Raw genomic sequence first — 26031 nt, 5'->3', positions numbered from 1 at the left:
TTGGTGTTTTTAATGAAAATATTCAAAATTTAAATCTCTCTCCCCTAACTATCAAAGTATCAAAAAAACAAAATTTATTTTTGAGTTTGGTTAATGAGTGTCTTTAAGATATTTATCAATGGATTATTTTTAAAAATTGTTGATACAACTTTTATGAAAAATATAAAAAGTGTGTTAAAAAATCAGTTTTTTTTTTTCTTTTCCTATAAAAAGTTTCTAAATATATTTCTTAAACTAATCCTTAGGATATTTGTTAACTTTTTCCTTCATTTAAAAAAAAAAAAAAAAAAAAATTATCTTTGAAGTACTATAAACCCAAATAAAAATAAATTTATCAAAATACACTGTCCCTATTCATTTCTATATATATATATATATATATATAAAACACGCACGCACGCACGCACAAACACTCTGTGAATAGTACATTTCCAAAGTAAATTTGGGTAAGTTGACACAGTATTCTCTACACAGCAAAAGCAAGAGAACACCATTGTGATCAGGGGACACTATGCACTATATATAAAGCTTTAACTCTCAAATCAAAAGTCCCCAAAGCCGTCCTTCTCTCCAAGACTCCAACCCCACTCTCTCTCTCTCTCTCTCTCTCTCTCTCTCTGTTCAGTTCCTTCCTGTGACCTTCCTTCCTCAATGTGTTCCTGAACTTTGCCAACCAATATATTCAAAACCTCTTTCCCTTCTTCTTCATATTCTTTGTCTCTGTGTTTTGTTTTGTTCTGTTCTGTTCTACTTTTACATGCAGCTGCTTCAATGGGCAACCTGTGTGGCTGTCTGGCTCCCAAGCCAGTGAACAAAAGAAAAGCCACAAAGAGACTTGCCAATGCAAACAACACAGCAGCAACACTGTCTTCCAATTCAAGCAACAGGTGGACTCGAATTCGATCATCGCGTAAAGACAAATTCGTTGATGATGCTTTGATTCAAGAACAAGCTCTTGCTGCTGCCGCCACCATCATTTTACAACAACAGCACAACGGCTCTCTGCCTTTCGATCGCTCTGCTTCGCTTAGGTACCCCAACTCTAAGAAGAATCAGCTGCCACGGAGTTCTAGCTCCAGAGCTCGCTCCCTCACCGACCCTCTTCTCCAGCCTCAGCAGCTTGTTAATCAGGTTTGCCTTGGTCTCTGCCTTTCTGGGTTTTTTTCTTTTTTCTTTTGGTTGAAAGTTGTTGAATTGGATGGTTTTGTTAGAGTTTGGATTGTTCATCGAGTGTAATATGTGTTTTTTTTTTTTTTTTTGGAATGGTAATTAAATAATGAATACTTGAAGGTCTTACCAGCTTGGTAATCAGGTTTGTCTATCTGGGGGGTTTTTTTTTAGTTGAAAGTTGTTGAATTGGTTGGTTTTGTTAGAGTTTTGACGGTTCTGTTTCTGGATTTCTCTTTCTTTCTTTTTATTTTTTTTAAATTTTTTTTAATGGGTTTTTGGGTTTTCTTGCAGTGGAGGTGTTGGATATGGAAATTTTGGAATTGTATGGTTGTGATGCTGAAATGATGTTTAAGACTTCGGATTTTTTTTTTTTTTTTTTTTTTTTTTTTTTTGTGTGTGTGTGTGTGTGGTGGGTGGGGGTGTGGAAAGGGAAATATAATAATAAATGCTTGATGGCCTTCAATTAGCTTCGATATTGTTTGCTTTGTTTTGTGTGTGTGAGCATTGGTATGCGCTGTGTTGCTTTTGCTATCTTAATGGTTGATTGATTAGTGATTACAATGTGAATTGGGAGAAGGGGTCCTCAGTTGATGTATTTTCTTATGTATATAGATATTAAGACTTTTGGAACATGAATTGACTATTCTGAGTATATTCTTGATGGTCCCTGTATGAGATGCTCTTGTTTAAGCCCGCATTTGAATATATTAGTGGGGGCATGCAATTCTCTATAGTTTTCATCTATTGGATTCTCGTTTAACGAATTAAAGTTCATTGAAGAGGACTCTGAACAAAAAAAATGCAGGTCATGACACTTTGGTGCAGAATCTACGTCTCTAATTCTCTTTGCTATCTAATGTGCACCACTTGGGACAGCCCTAGTCTCTTTCTTCAAAACTCTTAAAAGAACCATTGCGTATGTCCACTCCTTTCTATAGTGGCTAAGGATGTATTTTTGGTCTGCATCCTAAAATTGGTTACATGACCTGAACTGCTATCACTCTTATACTAAATTTGTGATGCAAGGGTAATTGCAGGAACCAATAAAATTATAGGCAACGAATGGCTAAACATTGGAATGGTTTCTCTTTGTTCTATGCAAAACGTAAATCATGACTGGTCAGTTAATCTAAAATAGTTACAACTTTAGACATGACAAATCTTTATACATAAGGGTGGTGTGAACAAACTGTTTGGAATAAAGTATGGTGTCTTAAGTTTCAAATTCTTGTTATGCTTTTCACCTCTTATCATTTTGACTTGCTTATGATTCCCAAATATTTCTGTTTGACAGGATATAAAGCTTGATGATCTAGAAACCAGCCATTTTGTCCTTATCCATGGAGGCGGCTTTGGTGCGTGGTGTTGGTATAAAACTATAGCACTTCTAGAAGAAGGTGGTTTCAAAGTGTCTGCCATAGACTTAACCGGTTCTGGGATTCATACATTTGACACAAACAGCATTATGAGTCTTTCTCAATATGTGAAGCCACTTAATGATTTTCTTGAAAAACTTGCTGAGGATGAGAAGGTTCTTTTCTATTGATATTAGCTTATTCTATTTATTTAAATTTTTATGTGTTCACCGTCACTACTTTTTTCTTAGGGGGAGAGAGGTATTGCTGTTACCATGAACAGTTTACTACCAACTTCAAATAGAATTAATGAAAACAAGATTTAACTGCTAATCACCATGATGTGTTTCTTCTTACACATTAGAGTTGCTCAAAATTATAATAACTAGGGCATTTACTTCTCATCTTTTTGATGTTCTCTTTGAAAAGAATAACATGAGGTGCTTTCCCGCTCCTGCTAGCAAGATCTCTGCCATTTTTAAAAAATTTGAAGGCTTTGCCTTTCTGGGGATTCATGAGATGAGCAAAACTACCTAATGCAGAAAAAAATGAGATAGAAAGAGAGAGTGATGAACAGAATTAATCCAGCTTGCTCTTCTTATAAGAATTCGAACTTGCTGTTGGGTTGTTGAGTTCAAAATTCTTAATGGAAATAGGAATCATGGTCACACTTTTAGCATATAAAATGATATTAACTACATTTGAAAAGGAGGTTATGTGTCACACTGCTAATTTGGAAAGCAGTAATTAAAAAGCTTTTAATGGTTGTACTCAATCTATATTAGTCATCTAGAATAGTGAATTCTGCTGTTGAATTGCTGTTGCTAGTTGTTTGCTATTTCCGCTTAGGGTAAAACTTATATACAATTCTTTAGGTGTTGTATCTTAGGTTCCCCAATTGAATTCAACCACATGTTTGTATTGACGAATGCAGTAAAAAAAATGTTATATTTTCCAAAGACTATTAAATTCAACCATGTGTTTCAATGGTCAATGCAACCATATGGTTGAATTTAATTGGAGAACCTAAGCTACAACACCTATAAAGTTGTACCAAAGTTTTACCCTTCTACTTATAGCTTTTGGTTTACATTTGTGTTATTTGATGTTTGAATCTGAATTGGTACTTAAATTGTCAGAACATTTCCTCTTCTTGAATAGATCTCTTACATTTTCTCTTTTCTCTTTTTGTTTTTGAAATTTTATATAGGTGATCTTGGTGGGACATGATTTTGGTGGTACATGTATATCACATGCAATGGAAAGTTTTCCTTCCAAAATTTCAAAGGCTATTTTTGTTGCTGCGGCTATGTTGACTAATGGACAAAGCACTCTTGATATGTTCACTAAACAGGTTTTCCCTTCATTCTAGTATAACTGAATTTCATTAATTGTTTACTTTCTTTAAATGATGAATTTCGCAATTTGATACTTTCTTTAAATGAAGTTTGCTTTCTTTTAGTGAAACATCCACCCCCTCCCCCCCCACACCCACCCCCCACCCCCCCCCCCCCCCCCCCCCAAAAAAAAAAAAAAAAAAAAGAAAAGAAATAAGCATTTTCCTTTTTTGATGAATTTTATTACATTATACAGTTACAGTAATTAGGAATACTTTTGGGTTGAACTGATTCTCAAGATTTCCTTGCATAACTTAAACCTCTCGGTTTGGAACTGGCATTGTGCCTCCACAAATGAGTTACCTGTCATGGCCTTTAATGATGCTGAATGCTTTCTGTAATGTGTAGTTTAGCTATCATTTTCATATTTATTTTTATAAAGTATTAAGAGGCCCCCCCAAAACAAAAAAGAGAGAGAGAGAGAAGGAAGATTAAAAAAGAGAAAAAGAGAACTTGCTTTTGCTTTGAGATATTACTCAAAATCCTCATGGAATGAAATTACACGCTAGCTTGACTCGAGGCCATGAATAAAATATTAAGTTGAGAAGTAGTTCTAGGCTTTGAGCATGGTGCATGCCTTATAAGCCTGACACCATGACGATGAGCCTTGGTGATTCATAAGATGCATTTTCTAAGAAATTTCAACCAATGTCTGACCATTGCATTCCTCTTATGATAAGTTCATCTAAAAAAAGAAGGGATATATTGTTGTTATTTTCGAAGAAAAAAGTTTAGATATATACATTCTCTGTGTTGACATTGATTAATAAATTAAATCTATTGCAGGCAGGATCAAATGATCTAATGAGACAGGCTCAGAAATTTTTATACGCAAATGGGAATGATCACCCTCCAACAGCTATTGATCTAGATAAGTCATCGTTGAGGGATTTGTTATTCAACCAAAGTCCTGCCAAGGTATAATTTACTTTTAATATAAAATTATATTGAATGTTTATTCTTTGATGAGGTGATTCGATTCCTTTGTAAATTGAAGTAGTTATACATGATCGCAAAGTTGGAAGACTGTGTTACTGCATAGCTTGTTAGGAAAATAGATTTGCAGACATAAACCCATATGTACTTGTGGAGAAGGATGAAGGTGAACCTGCATGCTGACGGTGTTGGTACCTGGGTATTGTCTTGACTGATTCTTCACAGTTAAGATTTAAGAATATCTATCTGTGAACATTTGAACATTGTAGGTTGTAGCTCTAAACAGGTTATCTCCATGACATTGGTGATGAAAGGACTTGCTAACTTATTTTGCCCTACTGCCAGTGAGTTAAAGCTCAAATCGCACCACTTTGTGTTGGGGAGATTACACTTTAGGGAGATTTCAATTGAAAGCCCTAATGGGCTCTTATAACAATTTTGACATAGGATCTTTAGGAATTCAGAATTAAATTAGGGTTCTTGATGAGATTGTTAGGGATGTTGAATAGGGTTTGATGTTTAAGGGTTTAGGAAGGTTAAGTAGTAGAAATATTGGATCTTGAATTAATTTGAGGGATTCTTGGTATTAAAATAATGAATAGAATGAGAAACAAAGAAAGATAAACCATAGACAATCATACTTGGGAAGGAGAATAAAAGATCACACTTAGAAAGGAGAAGGCAATCTAACCCTCAAAGCTTAAAATAAGTTGTTGGAGTTTTGTTAATTTTAAATTTCTCAATTTTTATCTTTATAAAACAAATGAAACCTTTTTTATAGGCTATTGCCAAAAAAATTCCAAGAAGAATTAGGAACCTTATCCTAGAAAGGCTAAGACTCTTCATAGTAACAAAAAAGAAATTAAGAATTTCTAAACCAAATAGAAGGGGATCTTGATGAGCTAGCTACCTTGTTGCACATCATTGTCAGCTCTGATACCACTTGTTAGGAAGATAAGGCCTTTGGGAGACTTCAATTGAGACCTCAATATAACATACAAAGGCACCACCTTATAACATACAAACGATCTTGGAAAGATAAGACCTTAAGACTTCAATTGAGACCTTAGACCTATGGGTTCTGGTCCTTTTTCGAAGATCATTTATATAGGGCTTAATAGGCTTGCATTTGCCCCATGGGCTTTCTTCCTTCACCATGTTTCACCCATGGGAACCATATGCCATCCAAAGGACCAAAGAACCATGTGTTAGTACTCAGTCCCACACACTCATCCATAGGATCCCCATACATTCACATCACCTTGCCACCGTTAGTCTTGTGTTGCATCATTCTTATTTTTGTGGGTCTTTATCCAAGTTCATTTGTATAGGATTTTGTGGGATTGTATTGTGCAATGCTCACTTGTCCAGCCTCTAAGCACACACTCTACCCTTGCTTCAATTGCAAAAGGGACCACTTTGCTACTCTGCCACCGTCAACTCTCGTACCACTTTTTATGACAACGGAAGTTGTGATAGCACTTGTTGTGGAAATTACACCATGGGGAGACTTCAATTGAGGCCTTAATATAACATATTGAGATATCACTTATCTCAAGTTCCATACACTGCACGTGGGACTTCCATTCACACTTGTATACCCAACACCCCCTTTCTAAGAGCAAGGTAAAGGGTGAGTTCATGGATTCAAGATTCACCAGGTGCATTACTTATTCAAAGAAAAATTTCTCATTTCTTACTAAATTGTATAATTGACGATTATAAAGAGACATGAAGCTCCAAGTTAATATGTCTTGACTCTTGACTGTGTCTTTGCAATGACTGATATTTGTATGTGGTGGTGTGCACATTGAAGCAATTGAATAATCATAAAACATGATGAAGATTTCTTTTTTCAAGGATTAGTGGAACACTCTGCAATTGGCTAAATGTTTTATAGTTTCAGTGATTTTGAAATGGATGTTTCATAAGGTTCTGTGTTGGGAAGAAATTTCTGGGAAGTATGAAAGTGGCTGCTATTGCTTGCCATGCTAATTTGATTTGCGTTCAACGGTGAAGCAACACTCATTCCACAAAAGTCTGCATTACTATTTTTCTGGTCAACTGTGTAGATTTGAATTTTTTGGGATGTGCAGTTGTTCATATTAGGGAAGTTTGCAAGGCCCATCTCTTTATGTGGAAGTGAAATTAAATGTCAGCATGAAGTGGCTTTTTCTTTTTTTTTTCCAAGGGAACGAAAAAACAATTTTATTTTGGAGTGCACTGCTTGCATTGTCCTTTATTTTTTATTTGGGTTTACAAATAAAGGACACAATTGAGTAGCACATAGAAGCCATTCTAATAGAAGTTGCAAACACTCATTTGGTTCGTAAATTCTGGTGTTACATCTCTCTTTTGTGTGTGTGTGTAAGAGAGAGACTATAGTGTCATTTCCCTTCTTTTAAAACTTTTTCCTTTCTGTTTCTACTATTCTTGATGATCGCATTCTGCTTCTACCATTCTAGGATGTTGCTTTGGCATCTGTTTCAATGAGGCCAATACCCTTTGCACCAGTTTTGGAGAAGCTCTCTCTTACTGACATGAAATATGGATCTGTGAGGCGGTTTTATATTGAGACTCCAGAAGACAATGCAATATCCAGCACTCTCCAAGAGAGCATGATAAACTCAAGCCCCCCCGAACGGATCTTTCGGGTAAAAGGCGCTGATCACTCGCCGTTCTTCTCAAAGCCTCAAGCACTACACAAGTTATTGGTAGAGATCTCAAAGATCCCCTCAACTTAAAAATCAGTCTTGTAGGTAGATGGTGTCCACAGGTTTCTTCATGCTAAAGCTCCACTGACATGATATAGTCAAACTACTGGATTCAGTAATGTATGCACTTGCATTATAACAGGGTTACGAGTAATGTAAATGCTCGTAGCATTGAAATAATTTTATCTAGCGCTTCACTTTTTTTTTTTTTCCTGAGTTTCTTCCCAAGCAAGATATGTTCATATGTATGGTACTAAAAATTCAACATGTTTTGAGGTAGTTTTTCTACCATTTCGGTGAATTCATTTTTAGGTAAATTTTGGGGGAGGGGGTTCAAACCCTGGAGATTGGACACCACCACTGCCATTTTGGTGCATTCTTTTTGTATATGTTGGTCAAATATATCTCATGGTCTTTTTGAATGGTTGATTGGATCTAGTGTATCTAAAAGTCAACATAAAGACATATCTATTAGGGGTATTTTTTTTTTTTAAAAAAAAATTTAAAAAAAAAGGTGAGGGGTGGGGAACTGAACAATGGCATCGAAACCGACCAATTTGTAAGCTTTATGAAATATTTAGCAAGGACATGACAACACAATTAACATCTCTTCTAACCCAGCTAAAAACACAGTAGATAAAACATTTGCTAAGCTCAAACATATTACACACAGAAGTGGAAATAGACCATTCCGTAAAAAATAAACTTGAATTTAAAGCATCCAAAAAAGGAAAATTCTAGTTTCTATTGAAGTGACCCATAAACCATAATTATGTTCTAGTTCCCATGAAACAGCTTTTCATAAATTAACTTTTCTTCTTCTTTTTTTATAATGATTTTGCCCATATTCTACACCAAACAGTGGCTTCAGTCACCAGATCTACCCTCCTGCAGTGGAGCAAAGCTTTATATGCAAAGATATTAGTAGGTGTAGTAGTGGTCCAACAGACAGACAGACACACTTCATTGCAACTGTGAATTTGTCCACATTCTTGATGCTTTAACACAAATTTTGGGTTTTAGCTCTTTTTCAGATAAAGTTTTTAGCTACCTCCACTTATTATCTTTGGTATTCCTTTGCCTCAGCAACAAGAAAGCATAAAAGTAGAAGCAAAGTGCACTACAAGGGTTCCTCCTCACTGAAGTTTCTTCATCATAAATATTGAACCCTTTTCTTTGCTTCTTCTTCCTTTTTTTTTTTTTTTTTTTTTTTTTTTTTTTTTTTTTTTTTTTTTTTTTTATTCCCTTCCATTTTCAACAAAATCATGTTTCAACAAAATTATGAGAATAGGGCTTAAGTACTAACAAAATTTTTCTAAGGCTCCCACATGTTTTTTGACGTACAAATTGTCTCAATCATGCATCTGTCAGAGTAATTGGATGGTCACAATCTTTCTTTCTCTTTTTATATGAATGGTCACAATCATTATGCTGTTGTCATTGGCTTAACTAAAATAATAAATAAATAAATAAAATATATTGTTGCCTTTAGTGCATGTCTGTTTGTTGGCAGTTGGCACAATTTTTAGGTTGTGTTTGTATTTAAATATATATATTTTTAATTTTTAAATAATATTATATATATTTTTACATAATTTTTTTTATTTATATGTATTTTAAAAAAAATAAAAACTGTTGTTTAAACACATGTACTAAACAAAGCCTTAGTTTTTGAAATATAAGTTCTTTAACAAAATTATACTAAAAAAATATTTTTAAGATCAATTTATTTTTACTTTTGTTAAATAAAAAAAATTGGGGTTTTAAACCGTCCACCCAAATAAACACAATAAATTTATTAATTAATACTTTAGGTTTTTTTTTTTTTCCTTCTTTTAATACTTTAAGGTTTGTTTCACCTAAAATTGAGTTTAGTGTACACACTGCTTATCAAAATTAAAGAATTACGAAAGCACATAAATTTCAGAGATCTAATTTTATTTGTTAAAGTGTCAGGTTGGTAGAAATCTTTTTAAATTTCAGAGATCTGATTTTATTTGTTAAAGTGTCAGGTTGGTAGAAATCTTTTTACTTTCTTTTTTTTTTTTTGAAAATAAAAATTAACAAAATTGATTTTTTTAAAAACAAGTTAATTTTCTCTCTTTTTTTGGTCACGTATTTAACCTAAAAATTATAGTTTTTGACTCATCTTTAGGAAATAAATGATCAAAAATTACGGGTAAATCTTATAAGTTTTTTTTTTTTTTTTTTTTTTTTTTTTTTTTTTTAAGAAAAACTACAGGTAAATCTTATAGGTTGTTAATTGTCGGTGATTGAATTACATCAAATGTCAGATCAAATATAGTAGTGTCAATACCATGTGAGTCCCATGACTTTGCCGACTAAGGCCGACCCTTTAACCTGACTCAAAAAGCCAGCTCACACAATGGCCATGTCAATTTTGCCATAGCATAGGACGATTGTAATTAAAAAACAAAACAACAAAAACAAAAACCATAATGACATTTGGAGCTGTTTTAAAACTTTGATTTGGATTAGAATTTAAGTTAGTGAACGTTTGGATTGAGTGAAAAGGGTTTTCAGCTGCCGTGCGTTTTTAGTGGATATGTGCACTATTTATAAGTACTTTATTCAATAAAAAAAAATTAAAATTGGGTTCTATGGTATTATTTATATATTTAAAAATTATTTTGTTATAGTGTTTTCAGCTTTCAGTAATAAGCAATATTCAAACAGATGTATGGACAGTTTCTTATTATTATTATTATTATATTTTTTTTAAGTTTCTTGTATGGAGTCTATGGACACGCTTATTTACAAATTTTTGACATAACTTTTTATTGCGATGCAACGTTTGAGCCATACGTAAATGATGTAATTCAATGTGTATCGGTGTGTTAATGTAATTTTAAGGGCTTATTTGTTTAGTGATTTTTAGTAACGTTATTTTGTGAAAATGTGTGGGTGAAAAAAATGTGTAGAAATACATGTAATGTTGTTTAAACATTGCAAGTTGTTGTTTAAACAACAATAACAAACACCCCCTAAGCTTTTTGTTAAAATTTTTATTTTGATTATGCACTTTATTATAGTTAATAATATGATGATGTGAGATATTACACAAGTAACTTATCTTCATGGGTGTCACTTATTTAATACTAAGGTCAAATTACTAATTACTAATAGAAATGGAGGTAAGAGTAAGAGACCACCTTTTTCTTTCTAGCACCTTATAAAAATGGAATCCAAAATGAATGATCAAAATAAAAATCTTGAGGCTAAAAATGAAAGAGTAATGATAGACACAATGGTTTTCACAATAAATTTCACACTAGTTGAATTGGCTGATTATTATTGATTCTTATAAAGACCCATCATTGATACTACTTTATTATTCATTATTAACAATTTATCACCTTTGACATATGTGAAATTTGTTATCAATTGTGATGTGCCTCTAGACTTAATGAAAATGAAAATACCACACAATTTTACACACACATTGTCACAATTGTTCTACATGTTAGACAATAATTTACTGTCTCTTATTATTGGATTCATTATTTTTTCTGCACTACTCGCATTTTGTCAAGTAAAATTAAAATGTGCGTAAAAGTGTATAATAGTATTAATGACGAAAATAACCCAAACTATTAGTACAAAAAGCTCACTCTCAAGTTGGACCAGTTCTCCCACCAATTTCTTATACTTTTTTTTCTTTGAAAAATTTGAAAGTTAAAATCTCCCTATAAATATATACACAATAATGTGCTTGGTAGCTTTGCTTTGCATTTGGTTCTCATTCACTCTCTCTCTCACTTTGCTTTGCTTCAAATTTGGGTCCTCAAAAGAAAGGTACGGAACCCAAACCCAAATCCCTTCTCATCTCAGATCCCATTTTCCATCACTCTCTTTCTCACTCATCTCATCTCATCTGCTTGTTTTCTTTCTTCCACATTTTGATATCATCCATGTCTTTCTTCTAAATTTCTATTGTGAACATGAAAATTTTGTTGTACAATTCGGATTTTGTAAAATGCTTGTTGATTTATGCATTATTTTTTTGTAGCTCGTAATGTGATTTACATAAAAGTGGGTTTGAATGTGTATTCTTTTGCTCCATTGATAATTGGTTATGTGAACTTGGTAGGGAAGATTTTAGAATCTTGCTTGAAGACCACTTGGAGTCTTTCTTCTTTTGTTGTTTTTGTTTTTAAGGAGAATTCCCAAACTGGGGTTTTTTTTTTTTTGATTATATAAACTGGGTATTAAGAATTTAAGATCTAAGAACCATGTGTTTAGAATATAGCAAAAGGAAGCTCCCTAAGTTGGGTATTGAGAGTTGAATGAGTTAATAACTTAAGACATAGAGCAAAGGTCCATGTGGAAAAAGTTTATATGGAAGAACAGACCATTTTTATCCTAAGACTTAGAGAGATAAGAAATTTGTATGTTGTTGCCTTATAAATTATAATACCATCTGTTAAATCATATAATAGATAATAAAAGTTAAGTGTGTCTCCAAATGGCTAACACAAGTGTTTTTTGAGAAATAATTATAATATGTTGCTAACCCGCAGCTCGAACTCTTTTCCCCCAGGCCCCTAAGCACTTTGTGCATGGGGAGGTGCCAATTCAACTATAGGGCCTTTGGCGCTAACACAAGTGTTATACATGATACGGCGTGCTTTCGCCATATAGTTATAGTGCACCACAAGTATATTAGAATATAGTTTGCCTTAGGTGAAATTTTTTTTGCCTGAGTTTTAAGAAGTTAAGTTAAAAAAAAAAAAAAAAAAAAAAAAACAACAACAACAACAACAACAAACACTAATTTGATTAACCAGAATTCTATAAAAATTTAAGAAAATCTTTTTATTTAATTTAAATTTTTTTAGTGTCCTTCTGGATTAGTTTTTGTGGGGGAGCTTATTTGTTAAAAGTTGACAGAAGTACAATTATATTTAGAAAAGTGATACTTTAAAAAGCTATATATAAACAAATAAGCTAACCAAAAAAGCTAATAATCCAAATGCACGCTCAACTAGCATAATATTTTGTTTTAACAATAAAGTTGGTCTTACATGATGTGCTTTCACCATGTAACTTGAAATAATTATTTTTCTTTTATTTATACTATCTATTTAATTGTTCAAATTCAATTATATTATCGAAATATTTTCTTAGTTTACATCTGATTTTTTTTATCAATATGTGCATCGCACCGGCATAGTATTAATTTAGAAAAGCCTAGCATTTGTGTGTGCAACATAAATCATCAGGTTGTAGGGTTGAAATACTCACGTAGTGTGAAGGCAAGGTAAGGTGGAAAAGTGCATACGGATATACAGAGTCTACAGGCTATATGGGACTAGCAACTACATGTGCAATTTAGTTATCTCATCAAGTAAGGTGCTCAGTTACCGATATAGCTTGATATATTCAAAATTTTGATGCCTAACCACACTCACAAGGTAGAAAATGCATCATCAAGATTTTGAACAAAAATTGCGCTCAAAGCCATTCAGTCAAAGAGCATATCTGGCTTGAAAAGGCATGCCTTGCACTTGTCTGGGCCACTCAGAGACTTAGACACTACATGCTAGCCTACCAAGTCTGGCTTTTGTCCAGGACAGACCCATTAAAGTATATGTTCGACATAAAAAGTATTATCAAATGACTAGATAAATATAGTTCTTTTAGGTGTCCATACATGAGTGTCTTCATGTGTGCCCATTCATTTGCATACAGATATGTGTACAAAGGCACAATCTGTGATTCACCTAGTTCATGGGAGAATAATTTGTGATGCTTTCTGTATGTTGTATGTGAGTTTGGTGATGTTTTCTTGTACCTACTTCCCGTATGTGCCAAAAGCAGAATGAATTTTGAAGTTTGTAAGTTCTCATAATGGGTGATTATGCAAATTTAGGAAATCCTATTGAGTAATGTATGTGAGTTTGGTGATGTTTTCTTGCACCTACTTCCTGTATGTGCCAAAAGCAGAATGAATTTTGAAGTTTGTAAGTTCTCATAATGGGTGATTATGCAAATTTAGGAAATCCTATTGAGTAAAGGAAAACAAATGGGACGTGGACGTGGTGTTAGCAATGGTGGTGGACAGAGTTCTTTGGGTTACCTATTTGGAAGTGGAGAGACCACTAGCAATGCCCAACCTGCTCAGAAGAGTCAGAACGAAGGGCCAGAAGTAAACAATGTTCCTTCTCAGAAGACTACTGCTGCTGCTTCTCAACCAATTGATAAGCCTATTCCAGCAGGTGTTCCAGGGCATCTTACAAACAATTACTTCCGGGCAGATGGGCAGAATTGTGGCAACTTTATCACGGTATGATCCTAGTGAAGCATGTAGAGATTATTTAGATTAAATACAATAGTCATTTTTCCTAGATTTCTATTTTGTCTTATTTTTTTTCCTAAATCCATAGGCCCTTTGGATTCTTTTGGGTACTCAAGTCTTGGGACTGATATATTTAGAGAAAAGAAACGTATTATAAACCAGAATCCTTCTTTGCGTTTGTTATCCAAGATAAAGTAAATCCACAAAATCTAAAAGGTATCAAAGTGGGGGTGATTGAAGTATGCTAGAGCAGAAAAACAATTCAAAAAGAAAACAACCAAGGTTAGCCTAAACTCATATCTGACAAAAATTACCACAAAAAAAAAAAAAAAGGAAGAAAGAAAAAGAAAAAAGGAACTCCTAGAAGGTTCATCCAATTGTTAATATAATTGAGAAGTGATTTTGAAGGAACTGCATGGATGAAGGTATAAAGATCTCCTTGTTCTATATGCTTACTCTAATTACCTTGTGGGCCTTGATAGTTTAGGTGGGTTCTTACTAAGAGAATGTGTATACCTATACTTCTGTATGTTACTCAACTTAGATGTAGCTTGTGTTTTTCTACATGATGGATTCTGTAAGGATCATGCTTGCTCTTAATCTAACTTACATGAGTTTCAACGTCTCTTATCTTTAGAAGTTTCCTGGTCAATTGCTCATTTGTAATTGTAGTTTGTGACGTTCTCCTAAGAGTGCTTGCTCATCACAAGTTTCTATCTGGGAATTTTCCTCGTGACATTGAGTATGTTCTTATTTAGTTCTTCTTAGAATGGAAAACAAGGTCAGAACTCAGAAATTGGTTTGGCTTCATCGTAGTTGCAAATTCATAACTTCTAATACATTATGGATGGAAAAACTTCATAAGCCTCATACTTCATTAGTAGAATTACATTAGACCCCCCATCTGTTAGTATGGCACAAGGTGGGGGAAACCAGTGCTAATTACTGCATCATTACTACAAGTCATCATTAAGCTTGATTTGGTTTCCCCTTTTATCTGAAACTTTCGAGTGATTGAGTAATTTCTAATATGCATAGAAATACAATAGGGAGTTTATAAGCTAATATGACGAGGACACCCAGGGAAACCAAAAGAATTCCATTTTGTTCAAGTGTTCAATAGCATTGAGTCCTTAGTCCTTTTGCCAAGCATGGTATGTTCCACTATAAAATTATGCCCTGCTTTTTTGTTCAGATATGATGTCCAAACTTCTCCAAACTAGAACTGATATTGCAGCATATTATGAAATGAATGTGCACTCTGGCTTAAAATTGGAGAAATGCACTTAAACCATATCTTAATTCTTCTACCTATTGCATTTTGTCTCTTTTCATCAATTCCTTTTCAGTGGAGGATATCCTATTCATTGCAGTTTGGAGGGAGCATGTAATTTAGTTTTGATTTTGCATTTTGTTCTTTTTTCCCTGAAGAATATTGTTGGCTCTATGCCCTAAGTGATTTGTCCTTAATTATGCAATTTGATATTCAAGGATCTCTTCTACAATCATAATATTTTTGATGATGTTTTCAAAATGGCTTGCGAATCTGGGTGCAGGATCGACCATCTACCAAAGTTCACGCTGCCCCTGGTGGTGGATCTTCCCTTGGTTATCTCTTTGGTGGCGGTGAGAACTGATTTCTTTGATCTTCAAGGATGCACCAACCGTGCACTATTTAGCAGTGACCTCACTATTATGAAAATTTGTGTCTATCTCTAAAGTTTGCTTTGTCCTTGTGCTGTGTAATGTGTTGCCTTGATGGAATTCATGTGGCCAGACATATGTAGTCTTGGATTTCATTATCAAAAGCTTGTCCTTGTTCAGTATTTAGTCTGTTTATCAAATGTGTCAACTAAAACATTTGTCTACATTGTAATCATTTTTCTTCCAAATGACAATTGATCATCATGCAAAAGAGACAGTAAATCTTGCCACTCATCACCATGGCCCACTATGAGCAATTGCACAAATTAAGCACTTAAGCTTGATGTGGCTATAAGCGAGCCAGCTAGAGTTGTGCTAATGCAGCAAACTAACATGAACTTTAGGCTGTGCCCTTATGATAAATTGATAAACAAATTCTGTTTCTGAGACAAAATTCATAATTCAGAATAATGAGAATATGAATTTGTTGTGAGATTGTGGTTTGTGGTGCTAAACAGAGCTCGAGGAGACCCATTTTATAAAGCGACGCGGGGCTGAAGTGTCTTCTTGATATTAAACTTTTTACTCTCTGTTTCAGTTTCTTTTTTTTAATTAACAAAATTAGTTTATTTATTTATTATTTTTTTTTTTTTTAAAGTTTTCGACGTTGTTCTGTTTTTTTTGTTTGTTTTTGTTTTAAAAAAATTTTAATTAAATATAGGTTGTCAATTGTCTGTAACTACGTGTCAGTGGAGTATTAACGATCAAATGTCAAATCAAATTAATGTTGGGCCTGTTAGCAACACCACGTGAGTCCCATTTTCGCCGGATTTGGATCCGAGGCTATTGCACCCTTCAATATCACATTGAAGGGTTGAGATTGAAATCAAACTTTAGTTCTATCCTTAGATTAAAATAATGAAAATAATAAGAACATTTTAACTTCATCTCTTTATCTTTTTTACTATTTTTAACTCTAATTATTGCATTAGATCTAAATCCAACTTTACCAACTAAGACTGACCTGTTAACCTAACTCAAAAGTGGATAAAGTTTCTCTCTAACTTCCGTCAATATCTTTTTATTAGATGTGAACTTTGAAAATTTAATTATTAAATTTTATATTATTATTATGTCCTTCATTTTTGCATAATTTCAAGAAAATTAAAAATCAATATAACTATGCTATCAATAAAGTGTTTATATTTCAATTTTTTGTAATCTTAAAAAATAATTTTAATGATTGAATAGTAAATAACATTTAATTTGAACAAAATTTAACACGTATATTAAGAACATAAAGAACATGTAATCCAACGGTTAGATTTTCAAATTTCACATCTAATAAAAAAATATAGAATGAATTTGAAGGGTTTCTCTTCAAACTGTCCCTTAAGCACACACACAATGACCATGTCAATTTTGTCAAAGAAACAAAATGATTGCAATTTAAATTGAAAAAAAAAATTTGAAAATGACATTTAGAATTTTGGAGTTGTTTTAGTGTGGATTCACGCTTGTAAACATATTTTGACACGATTATCAAACAAAAAAAAAAAAAACATATTTTGACACAATGTAGACACATGACAAGTAATGATTAGATTACCTTTACTAAGTTAGTTTTAGTGGTGGACTCATGCAAATGATGTAATCATACATTAACAAATATGCAAATTGTGTTAAAGCCTATGGGCAAATGTGTGGACTGAAATTTTTGTTTAAATTTTCATTTTGATTATGCCTTTTATTTTCGTTAATAATTTGATGTTGCCAGGTATTATATGAGTGATATAGCTTAATGGACATTACTTATTTAGTACTTAACAGTCATACACATATATTATTGCCACGCTTTTGTTGAGCCACATTATAGGCCATGTCACTTTTTTTTTTTTTAACACTTCATACATTCACTATAATCAATAACTTTTTCTCAATCTCTTGAGTCTTGACTCATCATCTCCCCATTAAAACAAATGACTAATGTTTCATCGCCTTAAATTCAACAATCAATCCTCTTTTCTCTCTCCCTTTGACTTATCATATCCTTATCAAACAAACAGCTAGATGTTTCCCCTATTTTTGACTTTCCAATTAAATTAAAGGGTCTTATTAACGAGTGTTTTTAAGGCATTGGTTAATAGACAATTTTAGAAAAAATTTAATATTGTTTTTATGATAAATACAAAAAAATGTCAAAAAAATCAATTACTTTTTTTCTTTTCAACCCTCCTCTAGTCCTCTGACGCTCCTTCTTTTGACTATTTTCCATCCCATCAAAACATTCAATTGTCTCCCTTTGGATTTAAAACCCACTAATTTAATTTTTTTAAATAGATTTTGAATTGCTTTCTTTCCATCTCAGAAGTCAACAAATTACAATTAGAATTGGAAAGTCCCTTTGAGGTCAGTGTTTTCTTTGCTTCCCTTGAACTTCTTTGTTTTTCTATTGCAATTTTTATGATTTGTGCTAGATTATATTTTGCGGGTTTGTAGATATTGTGTTTCTTTTTTTCAATTTTAATTTTTATTCTATTTCTTTGTATTCATGTTTACAATTTTTCTTTACATAATTGTGTTTTATCTATTAAAATTGTTTATTCTAAAGAATTGGAATTCAGTTTTCTGATTTAGTACATGGTCATTTGCCTCCCATTTGTTTATTTTAATTTATATTTGCCTTTGTTATTTTTTAAATTAAATAGTAAATATTACATAAATCATTGCTAATTATCCTTTAATCTCATCTAAATATATGCTAATTTGTAACTTCTTTCTTAGGATACCTTGGAAGAGGAAACAAAATATCATGTGCAATAATTATGGTATTCCTCTTTTTCTTTGTGTCTAGGATTATAACTTAACTTTATATGGTTTTTTCATTAATTTTGGACAAATTATGACATAAATAATATTTTGGTAAGACAGACATACTAATTTTTTTTTTACTAAAGATTAAAAAAAAAAAAAATCTAAGCTCTAATTCTTACCATTTACCATTTTTAAGGAAACAACTCTAGGACATTTGCGACGTTTAACTATTGCACCCATTTTATGACTAAGAACATGTGTACAATATTGCTTATATATTTTCCATGGTAATTTTAATACCCTTTACTTTGGAATTAAATTTTTTTCCAAATGAAATATATACCTTGATGTGATCTCAATTTTAGGAAATCTTGCAACCGAATTCAAATCATGCTACCCAATGTTTGTGTGTATATATATTATTTATTTATTTATTAAAACATAATAGAATGACTATGTACAATCCAACACGAATTAAATCATATTATCTTAGTTAGCTTAAACTTATCTCATTCTCAAGGGAAAAAAAAAAAAAAAAAAGCTTAAACTTATCTCATATTATGAGTTTAATATGTTCTTTATATTTATTAAAACATTTCAAAATGATTTTGTACCATTCTATATAAATTAAATAATCTTACCTTATTTATCTTAAACTTATCTCTTATTTTGAGTTCAATTGGGCTATGATATGTTGCTCTCAATCCATTATACTCCTTAAATCTAAAAAAATATGATAGAAATGACATAAGAAATATGATAGATATATAAAACAAGAAACCAACTAAGCCACGTTGTTCTATTTTATAAAATGATTGACATGCTTAGTGTAATGCATTTTTTTTTGGGGTACTTTTTCTTCTATTCATCTACATAAGCGTTTTACAAGTTCTATAATTTATTGGATTGATTAGAATGGAAATGGTTAATATATGAAGATTGAGAAGTGTTGTTAACATTTTAGCAACAATCTTTTGTGTTAGTAAAGCAATTTCAATAGTATTACTTAGAGATTTAAAACTATTAAACACATAATTACTACTTTTTTTTCTTTAGGACAATAACTGATAAACGGGTGTTGATTTTTTTTATTTTTCTTTGTAATAATGTAATTAGTTGTTTTTGGTCATTTTGGTATTACTAATCAAATTACATTATTTCCCTTTTTATCACTAAAACTCTGTTTACTTTCACATAGATCACAAATATATATATATATATATATATATATATATATAGATACACACACACATCTACTTGGATGATTTCCTTGGCAATTCTACAATCAGCAATGCATTACTCTTGTAGTATAATTTATAATTTATTGCATTGATTGTTGACAAATGATAATTTATAATTCAAGATCTTTCTCTCCTCCTTCTTACTAGGATGCATTTGACAACTATTGTCATATTGTACACCACAATATGAATTCAATTTGCAGTTTTTTTTTTTTTTTTTTTTTTTGTTCAGGCTTGGTGCACCACTAACAAGTATACTTTGTTTTCTTCTCCTACTATTTTCTTGTTTGATTTGTTAAAATTATAGAAATTGTGTTTGGCTTCATCTTGCTAGGTTATTTTTCATGATCATTGGTTTATATGTTGTGATTTGGGCTAAAGATAAATACCTAGAAGAGATTAAACAAGATACAATTGTAGAGCTACTACATGAATCTTTTAGAGAACAAGATTATTAAATGTACAAATTTCTTAGTAGCTCAACACAATGAAGTGATTCCATGGTATGCATTGATTGAGTAAGATCTACTACACATTTAGTTTCCTCAAATTTTCATATTTTTTAAATTGTGCGGAAAGGAAAAAGAGAAGAAAAAGAAATCAGTATATGTTTTGGGAAGACAAAATTCTGCAATAGTTGATTTTCATATATGAGTTTAGTGATTATGAAAATATAAATGGTTATAGGCATATAGGTTTGTTTAATAGTTCCTATATGATAAAATGGAAATAAAGTTTGTATAAATTGCTCATTAACTTCTCTAAAAATGCAAAATAATGTTAACTTTCATATGAAAATTAAGATTCATTTTCATGTTCTACTCAACATTATACATTCTCCAATTTTGTTATTGTGTTTTGTTTTGATGCATATCTCACTATATTATTACATATTAAAACTATATTTCCATATATACTAATTGAAAATTTGAAAGTAAAATGCAACATGTTTCCTTGTCAAAAAAAAATAAAAAAAATCAATATATAGACTTTTTTTACTTACAAAATATATATTATATATTACAATATAATCACCTTATTTTGAGATGAGTTTGAGACTATTATTCACTTAACAAAAAAAAATGACATCAAATTTTCATGGGCAATTGCGCAACTTTGCGACTAGTTATTAATATAAATTGAGATAAGAATAAGATGATGTTGGGTATTATATGAGTGACGTATCTTAATGGATGTACTAATTAAGTACTTAACTGCCGCAATACTAATAGAAATGGAGGTAAGAGTAAGAGACCACCATTATTTTATAGGACAATTATAAAAATGGAATCCAAAAAGAATGACTAGATGAAAGTCTTGAGACTAAAAATGAAAGCCCAATTTTTAAGTACAATAGTGTAAACAAAATTGATTCCAGTACTTTGTTCATCTCACTCTTATTAGTCATTAGTGCTTGGGGTCGAGTTGGGTGCGACGCATTATTAATATCAGGGTTGGCGGAACTATCTAGCAAAGGGATTTAACTCGCCACAGTAGAAAAGTGATCCCTCTTCAAATTCAACTTTTTTTTTTTTTTTTTTTTTTTTTTATGCGGCCAAACAGAGAAAAGTAAAAACAAAATTTATATTAGAGCTCAATCAATCAATCTCCAGGTGGACCAGCTCTCCCACTAATTTCTTTCTTTTTCTTTTAAAAATTTGAAAAGTTTTTTTTTTTTTTTTCAAAATTTGAAAGTTAAAAACTCCCTATAAAATAGATATACACAATACTAACTTGGTTGCTTTACTTTGCATTTGGTTCTCTCTCTCTCTCTCTCTCTGTCACTCTGCTTTGCTTCAAATTTGGGTCCTCAAAAGAGAGGTACGGAACCCAAACCCAAATCCCTTCCACCACTCACCTTCTCATCTCAGATCCCATTTTCCATCACTCTCTCTGTCTCACTCATCTCATCTCATCTGCTTGTTTTCTTTCTTCCACATTTTGATATCATCCATGCTTTTCTTCTAAATTACCACTGTGATTTCATTTTCTACTACAATTCGGATTTTGTGAAATGCTTATTGATTTATGCATTATTTTTTTGTAGCTCGTAATGGAATGACATAAAAATGTGGGTTTGAATGTGCACTGTTTTGCTCCGTTGATAAACTTGATAGGAGATTTTAGAACCTTGCTTAAATTATTTGGGAGTCTTTCTTCTTTTGTTGTTTTTGATTTTTGAGGAGAATTCACAAACTGGGTATTAAGATTTAAGATCCAACTGTTTAGAATATAGCAAAAGGAAGCTTCCTAAGTTGGCAAAGGTCCATGTGGAAAAGGTTCATATGGAAGAACAAACCATTGTTATCCTAAGATTTAGAGAGATAGGAAATTTGTATGTTGTTGATGTTTTATAATTCCATCTGTCAAATCATATACTAGATAATAAAAGTTGCGCTCTATAATTTCTTCTCGTGGCTAACACAAGTGTTATACATGATTAACCAAAATCTACAAAAATTTAGGAATATTTTATTACTTAGTTTAAATTATTTTAGTGTCCTTTTGGATTAGGTTTTGTGGAAGATCTTATTTGTTCAAAGTTGACACAAGTACAAAATAATGCTTTAAAAAGCTGTGCATAAACAAATAAGCTAATGGAAAAAAGCTAATCCAAATGCACGCTCATCTATTATAATGTTTTGTTTTAACAATAAAGTTGGTCTTACGTGATGTGCTTTCACCATGTAACTTGAAATAATTTCTGTTCTTTTATTTATACTATCTATTTAATTGTTCAAATTCAATTATATTATTGAAATATTTTCTTAGTTACATGTGATTTTTTTTTTTATCAATATGTGCATCAGAGAGGTAAGAGTATTAATTTAGAAAAGCCTAGCATTTGTATGTGCAACACAAATCATCTGGTTGTAGGGTTGAAATATTCACATAGTGAGAAGGCAAGGTAAAGTGGAAAAGTGCATATGGAGGTTTAGAGTCTACAGACCATATGGGTCTAGCGTAGCAACTAGCAACTACATCTGCAATTTAGATATCTCATCAAGTAAGGTGCTCAGTTACCAATATAGCTTGATATTATTCAAAATTTTGATGCTGAACCACACTCACAAGGTTTATAGAAAATGCATCATCAAGTTTTTGAACTAAAATTGCGCCTGAAGCCATTCGGCCAAGAGCATATCTACCTGCGTGTCACTCATTGTTGCCCCCCAACTCCCACTTATCAAAAACTCTTTGCTTGAAATGGCATGCCTTGCACTTGTCTGGGCCATGCAGAGACTTAGACACTACATGCTAGGCTACCAAGTCTGGCTTTTGTCCAGGATGGACCCATTGATGTATCTGTTTGACATAAAAAGTATTATCAAATGACTAGACGAATATAGCTCTTTTAGGTGTCCATACATGTGCGTCTTTGTGTGTGTCCATACATGTGCATATGCATATGTGTACAAAGGCACAATCTGTGATTGACATAGTTCATGGGAGAATAATTTATGATTCTTTCTGTATTGGTGATGTTTTCTCGTACCTTCTTCCTGTATTTGCCAAAGCAAAGTGAATTTTGAGGTTTGGAAGTTCTCATAATGGGTCATTATGTAAATTTAGGAAATTCTACTGAGTTAAGGAAACAAAATGGGACGTGGACGTGGTGTTAACGCTGTTGGTGGACAGAGTTCTTTGGGTTACCTATTTGGAAGTGGAGAGACCACTAGCAATGCCCAACCTGCTCAGAACCAAGGGCCAGAAGCAAACATTGGACCTTCTCAGAAGACTACTGCTGCTGCTTCACAACCAATTGAAAAGCATATTCGAGCAGGTGTTCCAGCGTATCTTACAAACAATTACTTCCGGGCAGATGGGCAGAATTGTGGCAACTTTATCACGGTATGATCCTAGTGAAGCATGTAGAGATGATTTAGATTATATCCAATAGTCATTTTTCCTAGATTTTGATTTTGTCTTATTGTTTTTCCTAAATCTATAGGCCCTTTGAATTCTTTTGGGTACTCAAGTCTTGGGACTGATATATTTAGAGAAAGAAAAAGATTAGAAATAAAAATCCTTCTATTTGCATTTGTTATCCAAGATAAAGTAAATCCACAAAATCTAAAAGGTATCAAAGCGGGGGTGATTGAAGTATGCTGGAGTAGAAAAACAATTCAAAAAGAGAACAACCAAGGTTAGCCTAAACTCATATCTGACAAAAATTACCAAAAAAAAAAGAAGAAGAAGAAGAAGAAAGAAAGAAAGAAAAAGAAAAAAGGAACTCCTAGAAGGTTTGTCCAATTGTAAATATAATTGAGAAGTGATTTTGAAGCAACTGCATAGACGAAGGTATAGAGATCTTCTTTGTTCTACCTGCTTACTCTAATTGCCTGGTGGGGCTTGATAGTTTAGGTGGGTTCTTACTGAGAGAATGCGTATACCTCTACTTCTGTATTTTACTCAACTTAGATGTAGCATGTATTTTTCTACGTGATGGTTTCTATGAGGATCATGCCTGCTCTTTATGTAGAAACTTCCATGAGTTTCAACGTCTCTTATCTTTATAAGTTTCCTGGTCAATTGGTCATTTGTAATTGTAATTTGTGACATTCACTTAAGAGACTGCTTACTTATCACTAGTTTCAAACTGAGAATTTTCCTTGGGATCATATGTGCTTGTCAAATGAGTTGGTAGTGTCTGCATTGAGTGTGTTCTTATTTAGTTCTTTTTAAAGAATGGATAACAAGGTCAGAAATTGGTTTGGCTGCATTGTAGTTGCAAATTCATAACTTTCAATACATTATGGATGGAATAACTTTCATAAGCCTGATACATTATTATTAGAATTACATAAGACCCCCCCCATCTGTTAGTATGGCACAGGGTGGGGGGCTGGTGCTAATTACCGCATCATTACTGCAAGTCATCATTAAGCTTGATTTGGTTTCCCCCTTTTATCTGGAACTATCGAGTGATTGAGTAATTTCTAATATGCATAGAAATACAATAGGGAGCTTATAAGCTAATATGACAAGGATGCGCTGGGAACCAAAAGAATTCCATTTTGTTCATGTGTTCAATACAATAGCATTGTGTCCTTTTGACAAGCATGGTATGTTCCACTGTAAAATAATACCCTGCTTTTTTGTTCAGATATGATTTCCAAACTTCTCCAAACTAGAACTGATATTGCAGCACATTATGATATGAATGTGCACTCTGGCTTAAAATTGGAGAAATGCACTTAAACCATATCTTAGTTCTTCTACCTATAGCATTTTGTCTCTTTTCATTAATTCCTTTTCAGTGGAGGATATCCTATTCATTGCAGTTTGGAGGGAGCTTGTAATTTAGTTTTGATTTTTGATTTTGTTCCTTTTCCCTGAAGAATACTGATAGTTCTATGCCCTAAGTGATTTGTCCTTGATTATGCAATTTGATTTTCAAGGATCTCTTCTACAATCATAATATTTTGATTATGTTTTCTAAATGGCTTGCTAATCTGGGTGCAGAATCGACCATCTACCAAAGTTCAATCTGCTCCTGGTGGTGCATCTTCACTGGGTTACCTCTTTGGTGGTGTTGGGGACTGAATTCTTTGATCTTCAAGGATGCATAAACCGTGCACAGTTTAGCAGATGCCATTCGCTATTATGAAAATTAGTGTCTCTATCCAGAAAAAAGTTTGCTTTGTCCTTGTGCAGTGTAATGTGTTGCCTTGATGTAATTCATGTGGCCGGACATATGTAGTCTTGGATTTCGTTATCAAAACCTCGCCCTTGTTCAGTATTTGGTCTGTTTATCATATATGTCAACTAAAATATTTTTCTACATTCAGTCATTTTTTTCCCAATGACAATTGGCCATCATGCAAAAGAGACATTAAATCTTCCCACTCATCACCGTGGCCATTTTGAGCAATCGCACAAATTAAGCACTTAAGCTTCATGTGACTATAAACGAGTCAGCTAGAGTTGTGCTAATGCAGCAAACTAACATGAACTTATGATAACCACATGAGCTAGAGTTGTGTTTATGGTGGTATACACAGCTTGATCAAACCTATTTTATAAGTTGTCCTAGAGAATATGAATGGAGTGTGTTACTGTGTATGTGTGAATCAAATTAAATAAACCTAAGTAATAGTAAAAACAAAATTAGGGAAGTAATTATTTTTTTAGAGAGTTTTAACCTATGACATTCGTTCATGATGATAGCTTTTTATTATCAAGACACCAATTAGTTTTTGATATAGACGGAGATTGAACTCTAAATCTGTTATACAATAATTAGAGATTTTACTGGTTGAACTAACTAAAATTCACAAGTAAATAATTAAACATGAAGAGAGACCTATTGGCCACCTGCAATACGAGCTCATTAAATAGCTTTAGCTAGTTGTGGACTGATCTAAATGGGTGTCTGTACACTTCAGCAATCTCCCTCTCTAATCCAATTCTTTAGTTATAATTTATGCCAGTCAACCT

General features: G+C 32.6%; 3 protein-coding genes and 1 long non-coding RNA gene across 5 annotated transcripts; 3 read left to right on the top strand and 1 right to left on the bottom strand.

Moving 5' to 3' along the window:
- Positions 1-529: 529 nt before the first annotated feature.
- On the top strand, positions 530-7999 carry LOC126714422 (putative methylesterase 11, chloroplastic). Its single transcript, XM_050414558.1, has 5 exons — positions 530-1131; positions 2465-2701; positions 3736-3879; positions 4709-4840; positions 7324-7999. Exons 1-5 carry the CDS (start codon positions 772-774, stop codon positions 7600-7602), a joined length of 1152 nt encoding a protein of 383 aa, XP_050270515.1. The 5' UTR covers positions 530-771; the 3' UTR covers positions 7603-7999.
- A 5373-nt stretch (positions 8000-13372) lies between these two features.
- Positions 13373-23449, bottom strand: LOC126714421 (uncharacterized). The gene is made up of 3 exons (XR_007651601.1): positions 23318-23449; positions 13514-13754; positions 13373-13387 (listed from the first exon to the last, which is right to left on the bottom strand). It is a non-coding gene; the product is annotated as an uncharacterized LOC126714421 (long non-coding RNA).
- Positions 13619-15829, top strand: LOC126714419 (protein SPIRAL1-like 2). The gene is made up of 2 exons (XM_050414554.1): positions 13619-13879; positions 15448-15829. Exons 1-2 carry the CDS (start codon positions 13619-13621, stop codon positions 15526-15528), a joined length of 342 nt encoding a protein of 113 aa, XP_050270511.1. The 3' UTR covers positions 15529-15829.
- On the top strand, positions 21285-25375 carry LOC126714420 (protein SPIRAL1-like 2). Of its 2 annotated transcripts, none has more exons than XM_050414556.1 (3): positions 21285-21411; positions 23164-23442; positions 25057-25375. In XM_050414556.1, the coding sequence occupies exons 2-3, from the start codon at positions 23191-23193 to the stop codon at positions 25135-25137; spliced, it is 333 nt and encodes a 110-aa protein (XP_050270513.1). In that variant the 5' UTR covers positions 21285-21411; positions 23164-23190; the 3' UTR covers positions 25138-25375. The 2 variants fall into 2 exon arrangements, with proteins under 2 accessions (XP_050270513.1, XP_050270512.1); XM_050414555.1 differs by lacking the exon at positions 21285-21411 and adding an exon at positions 22420-22597.
- The last annotated feature ends 656 nt before the right edge of the window (positions 25376-26031 follow it).

Source organism: Quercus robur, chromosome 2 (genome assembly GCF_932294415.1).
Source record: "Quercus robur chromosome 2, dhQueRobu3.1, whole genome shotgun sequence".
In the NCBI taxonomy this organism is placed as follows: Eukaryota; Viridiplantae; Streptophyta; class Magnoliopsida; order Fagales; family Fagaceae; genus Quercus; species Quercus robur.
This window is presented reverse-complemented; position numbering and strand designations above follow the sequence as displayed.